Genomic DNA, 6,673 nt, shown 5'->3' with positions numbered 1-6,673 from the left:
AATAACCACTCTGAGACACCGAATGAATTCTTTGGGACCGGTATAGCTCCAGGGGAACTCCTCCAAAATTGGTTATATATGTTAGACATAGAGAAACCCCTGAGTACAGCATCCGATACCAATCTTGATTAGGGACCCTATGCTTTTATGGCAACGGTGATAGCGACGGCAATATATATTGTTTGCACAAATACTTAAACCTCAAAAAGGAGGCAAGTATGCCCCATCCCCTCTGTTCTTCATCACATTGATGAAATAAATTAAAAATTAGTAAAGTCTGGATACTATTAGGATCCTGAAAATGGGCTCGAGCAAGATAACACCAAAGTGTCACTCTTATCTAAGCTGTTGCCTTCCACCACTCATACATTAGCGACCTCTCCCTTTCCTAGGAAGCCGTGCAATAGCCTAACAGAGGCACCATGGTATGATGCTTGATCTTTTCAATGCAATGGTTTCCATCTATCTCTACCACTATTGCCCTAATCCCCAGCGAGGTTCTTGTAATAAATAGATAGCGCAGTTATGTAAGTTCTAATGCCTTGCTACTCTGGGATGGCGCCGCTAAGCTTCATAAAATTATAGTCAATACAATGTGCTGAGGTTAAGTTAAACTATTTAACCGAGGGAAATAAATAACTAGAAGCAACACAATTCTTTGAATAAAGACCACAAAAGGAAGGCGAGATAGCTGTAACACAAATTACGGGCAAGCACGAGTGAGAGATAGAAATTCACCTATTTCCTCTCTATCTTCACCGCAGGACAGTCTTTTAATAGTATTATTAGTCTAGTTTAGATGTGTTTCCGCATTCAGGCTCTCACTATCAATGTGGTAGTAATATATACAAAAAGAAAAATCAACAGGTGAGCCACTCAACATCAACCTCGCAACGTACAAGATCACGCCACTCTACAACCTATAGAGAGCTTGAGGAGGCCGCCAAGGGCTGGATTTTGCATAGAGGCCATCATAGGCTCTGGAGGCTTCACAAAGTGCCACCTTGACTGATAAAACTTCGCGGTCAAGAAGTTCTACCATCATATCAATGATAGGGGTGAGCTTAGAGATTTCAGGGCAAAGCTGGAAACATTAGGAAAGATCAAGCATCCCAAACTTGTCTCGTTGTTGGGTTATTGCAAGACCAAAAATGATAGGTTGCTCATCTATGAATATATGGAAAATGGAAGCTTAAGCAGGTGGCTTCATGGCAACAATAGGAAGCAAGATCATGCCAATAAGTAGGCCGCTGCCGCAATGGGGCTTAGTCGAGAGAGTCAGAAAAGGATCACTCTGGGTAGAGCCAAAGGTTTATTATTCAACCATAATGATTCTCGTCCAAACATCCTACATCGAGACCTCAAGACAGCGAATGCGCTTCTTGACGAGGCGCTAGAGGCTCACGTCGCCGACTTCAAGGTGGCGCGGTTAGTGAATGCATGTGACACATATCTTATTGTGTTGTGCTCTGAGCGCAGAGGACACCTGGATCTCCCAAATGCACAGACAAAGGCAACGTGCACAGCTTCAGGGTGGTTGGTGTTTTCAGAGCTAATGACAAAAAGGCAGCTAACATGGTCATCGAGAGCAACCGACAAACTATTGAATGATAGCTCTCGTAACCCCTCATATACTATATGACCTCCGGCTCACCTAACCCCAATAAGCTCAACTCAAATAAGCCTGACTCAGATAAGCACGATAAGCTTCACTCAGATAAGCCAGACGACCAGACGGTGGCTTGCCCCTGACCAACACCACCTAACAAGAAAAGAATGCACGTTAAGGTTTAAGGTTGCGTTTTGCTCGCAAGACTTGTGGTTGCCGTGAAAGGGATAGCAGGTGACGGGATTTAGAAGGGCAGAAAGCAAATAAAATGAATCCTTCATCTACTCAAGCTACTTCAAATTTACTTAAAGTACCCGCATCTTCATCTACTAAAGGTACTTTACCTGAAGTAGGTACATGCATCTTCACCCATGACTTCATCTACTAAAGGTACTTTGCTCGAAGTAACAACACCTTTCATCCACTAAAGCTAGTTCACTCGAAGTACTTGTTCTAGACGAGTTAGGTCTTCGAGCAAGCTCAATGGAGCGAGCTTTTTTTTTTTGGCCGCCCTCCCTAGCTCTCCTTCCTCCTCTTGCCGCCCATGTGCCTCCTCCCCTCCACTTGCTTCTCCTCCTCAGCCTCCTCCTCCAACATCCTCCCTCCCCTCCACCTTCTTCCTCCATCTCCTCCTCTAGCCGCCATCCTCCTCCTCCTTACTCATCCCTCTCCTCTACCTCATTCCTCCCTCTCTCTTCTCTCTCTCTCTCTCTCTCTCCCCCCCCTCTTGTCCCCCCATGTCTCTCTTTCTCTCTCCCCCACTACCCTCCCCCTCCCCTTCCCCCTCTCTCTATCTCTCTCTCCCTCTCCTCCACCTCATTCCTCCCTCTCTCTTCTCTCTCTCTCTCTCTCTCTCTCTCTCACACACACACACACACACACACACACAATCTGCCTCATGTGTCCTCTCTCTTTCCCTCTCTCCCACTAAACCGTGCTCTCTCTCTCTCTCTCTCTCTCTCTCTCTCTCTCTCTCTCTCCTTCCTGCTCCTATTACCCTCTCTCTTACCCACTCCTCCACTAATCCCTTACCCCCCCCTCCCTCTGTGTGTGTGTGTGTGTGTGTGTGTGTGTGTGTGTGTGTGTGTGTGTGTGTGTGTGTGTGTGTGTGTGTGTGCGTGTGTGTGCGTGCTACCTTTATAATTTGTGTATTTGGTCCCATAGGTCATATTTGACCTCCGAGGACGATAATCAATCTGTGTGTGTGTGTGTGTGTGCGCGCGCGCACCTCCTCAGACCCTCTCTCTTCTCCTTTACCACACTAATCCCCATACCTCCCCCCACATTGCAATATGGTTTTCTAACCCCTACACCCCCCCCCCCCCCCTCTCTCTCTCTCTCCATCTCTCCAACTGCTCCTCCTACCCTCTCTCTTCTCCTCTACCCCACTAATCCCTATCCCTCCCCCCACATTGCGATGTGGTTTTCTATCAAATTGAACCAAAAGAAAACAATTACTCTGAGTTGGGTGTATGTTCACGCTATCGCATGCTAAAATCATTTAAGCTACAATGTTCTCTCTCTCTCTCTCTCTCTCTCTCTCTCTCTCTCTCATGTACATATCTAAAACCAAATAGATTAAAACAAAGATAGAGAGTGGAGACTAATAAATGACCCAAATAAATTTATTTATTTGATGACGTTGAGTTACAATATAACAGCTAAACATTGTTGTGTACACAATTATCTTGGTCCCTCATCACATGTCCTCCCATGTCTCTCTCTCTCAATCTGCCTCATGTGTCCTCTCTCTTTCCCTCTCTCCTCACTATCACACACTACCACCTCCCCACATCTCTCTCTCCCATCAGGCGATCTTCTCTTGGCACCTTCACTTTCTACAAAGAGGCTTCACTTAACACTAGATTGAGTCAGTCTTCTTACCGGATTGAAAGAGAGGCTTCATATGCCAACCATTGCTTTTTGACGGCCATGACACGGTACGGTGTCTGTAGTAAGTACATTCATTTTGGGGTGGATGTTGCCAACGGTATCTTCCAGTTCAAAAAGAAGTTAGTCTACAAGTTGGGATTCAACTTCTCTGTAGAGATGGAAATGGAACCTTTTCAGAGGGTTGGAGAATGTAAATGGAACACGCAATATTTTTGCTTATTTTGAATAGGTAAGGACTTGGCGAAGCTGAGCACCAGGCAAGCACCGGGCGAAGGTGATAGCCGACGGAGCACTGATCGAAGGAAAATCTCGCACGCACCCATGAGCCAGCTCGTCAACAATGGCCTTCTCCTCACCATTGCCCAAACCAGCGCGCAGCCCCGTGTTAATGCGAGATGGAGGATGACGAAGAAGAGGAGTACTCTCTCTCAGATGGGGAAATTTCATTCTCTCGCTGGCGATCCAACAGCACATTGCAGCCCCGTGTGAGACCCCAAGTTCGTCATCTTCCTGACTGCAGCCTCGCTGAACCCTGGCTCCTTCTACACGCTGCTCAACCTCGACCCCAATGCCTACAATCCTTAACCCCTATGGTCAAAGATGATGGTGGAGCACCCATCGAAAAAGACGGCTCACCAGCCTGTGAAGGTGATGGCCGACTGTGGCGTGCGAGAAGGGCTCACAAAGTACAAAAATAAAAAAAGGACAATAGCGTATCGCTATTGCTTCCTTTATTTTGGTCTTAAAAAAAGGTAGCAATAGAGATATCGCTATTGCTCCTTTTTTTTTGCTGCCCACGTTAAGCCAGGCACTCTATTCTATTATCAAATTCATCACTGGATTGTTACATTATCAAGTGTTTGTAAAGGTGTATAGTTTAGCAAATAAAAGAGGTGTTGATTCTTATGCAAAGGTTTTCAAAGCATTCTCAGGCTTGAGTTGCTTCCCCATTATTCTAATAAAGAACCCTACTTTTAATTCCATGCATGCACCATCCAAATTGACAATGGCACATTGCTCTATAGTTGGAAGTTACTAATGCAATTGGTCTTTACTGAATGCGGCTGGTTCTAAATATTCAACAAAAAAGAGGTGCAATGAGAGAGTCAAGTATCCAAGGTCTAATGTGATGCTTTCTTTGAGAGAGAGAGAGAGAGAGAGAGAGAGCGCGTAGCCCAGTATTAATTACTTTCAAGAATGTGAGATTTTAAAAAAACGATACAAAAAAACAGTGACACGTGGATAGCTGAGAGGCAAGACAAAGCAGAATTTCTCGTAAAGCAAAATTTCTCAAGAGGGAGAGTTTCTCACTCACATTTTATAGATCGATATATGTGGCGAACAAACAACAGAGAGGCTCAAAACCCAACTATCCATAGCATTAGGAAGAACCCATAACATATGCAAGTCATGTACCCAAAAAAAGGATGTCTTCCCTCCCTATGCTCGCCCCACCACTGGCAACTCTCCCTCCCTATGCTCTCCCTCGTCAAACTAGCGTGCGCATAGCAAAACTCTCCCCAACAAAACTGGCATGCATTGCACTTCGAAAACTAGAGAGAGAGAGACAGCTAGCAGGTGAAGGTCACAAGCCTAAAATTTCTTTGTACGATGCAATAGTTTTGGATATTGGGAACACTCTTCTTCAACAATCCAAAAGAATGGCATATACAGAGGGTAAGTATATAGGAAGTGGACCAAGCATAAGCAAGATGAGAGACAAGGTAGCTTCACGACAATTTCACACACCTACTCCATCACAGACTAGCCGTGTTGTGAACGATGAAATTGGAGGAACCGATCTTCCAAAGGTGCCTGAGTTTTTTGGAGAGAGGGTTACAATGACAAGGCGACGCAAGTAATTCGGAAATGTTATAAGCAAAGAGGCAAATAGTTCACACAGGCCAGAGTATGTCACTCAAAATGTTGCTCAACAAAGAAAGGCTCGAAAGTTGTCATTTAGAGATGCATCACAAGTAACCATGTGGGCAATCCACAGGTGCAAACAGGGGTCTAAGTTCACTTGCCAAGGAAGCGGCGGCACCAATTTTTTGGGGGAAACGTGACTGGGAGGGGCGTAACAATCAGACATGGGTATGGTTTTGTAGTGACAATGTCAAACATGTGTGGGATGTATGTCCATATATTGTGATGCGGCCTCCAAGACCTCCACTTGAGTGGCCAGTAACAAAGGGCACGAACTTAATAGCACTAGAAGTAAAGTATTTGCAGCTAGCGGGGTTTCATATCGCAACAGAAACTATGGAAGTGCAAGGGCAAAGACGTGCGGGCAGGTATAGGACAGGTGTTTTTGAAGAGGCATCAAAAAGGATCGACAGTGCCCTAGGACTAGAAATGGTCATCGAACAAGTGGAAATGGTAAAGATCGGTAAGCATGAAGTCTTCATTGGAGAAACACCAAACTCAAAGTTACGTGGTGAGAAATATTGAGTCACAATAGCTAGGAATCCTAGTTGTACTTGCAGAGACTTCCAAAGGAGGTTAGGGGAAGGAATGACATATGTGGCTTGCAAACACTTGTATTATATCTACTTGAGAGTGTTTGGAATGGACATAAACCACAACATGTTCATCGGTCTAGTCTGGCTGATAACGAGCTTAAAACTTTACTAAGTGCAAAAAGACTGTTGTAATAATCTAGCATTTGTTGGGCTATCACATTTACCTTGCGTTGTGCAAATGATGATATTGTTTTGAGTTTTCAACAAAGTGAATTCTATCATTGTTGTCTTTTGATATGCAATTAGGGAATGTGTGATGAGAGAGAGAGAGAGAAGAGAGAGAGAGAGAGAGAGAGAGAGAGAGAGAGAGAGAGAGAGCAAGAAAGAGAGAGAGAGAGAGAGAGAGAGACAAGGAGAGAAAGAGCAAGTGTGTGTGGGGGGAGGGGGGAGAGAGAGAGAGAGAGAGAGAGAGAGAGAGAGAGAGAGAGAGAGAGAGAGAGAGAGAGAGAGAGAGAGAGAGAGAGAGAGCAAGCAAGGGAGAGAGAGAAAGAAAGAGAGAGAGAGAGAGAGAGAGAGAGAGAGAGAGAGAGAGAGACAAGGAGAGAAAGAGAGTTTGTGTGTGGGAGGAGGGGGTAGGGATAGACAAGTGAGAGAGAAAGAGAGACAAAATCAGCAAAATAAAGAGAGAGAGACGGGATGAGAGAGAGAG

General features: G+C 45.0%; 1 protein-coding gene across 1 annotated transcript; it reads left to right on the top strand.

Moving 5' to 3' along the window:
• Positions 1–1,258: 1,258 nt before the first annotated feature.
• On the top strand, positions 1,259–1,642 carry LOC147428724 (protein CLAVATA3 INSENSITIVE RECEPTOR KINASE 3-like). Its single transcript, XM_086496888.1, has one exon. The coding sequence runs from the start codon at positions 1,259–1,261 to the stop codon at positions 1,640–1,642; it is 384 nt and encodes a 127-aa protein (XP_086353014.1).
• Positions 1,643–6,673: the final 5,031 nt, after the last annotated feature.

Source organism: Adiantum capillus-veneris, chromosome 23, assembly GCF_014529385.1.
Source record: "Adiantum capillus-veneris isolate H3 chromosome 23, ASM1452938v2, whole genome shotgun sequence".
NCBI classification, from domain to species: Eukaryota; Viridiplantae; Streptophyta; class Polypodiopsida; order Polypodiales; family Pteridaceae; genus Adiantum; species Adiantum capillus-veneris.
This window is presented reverse-complemented; position numbering and strand designations above follow the sequence as displayed.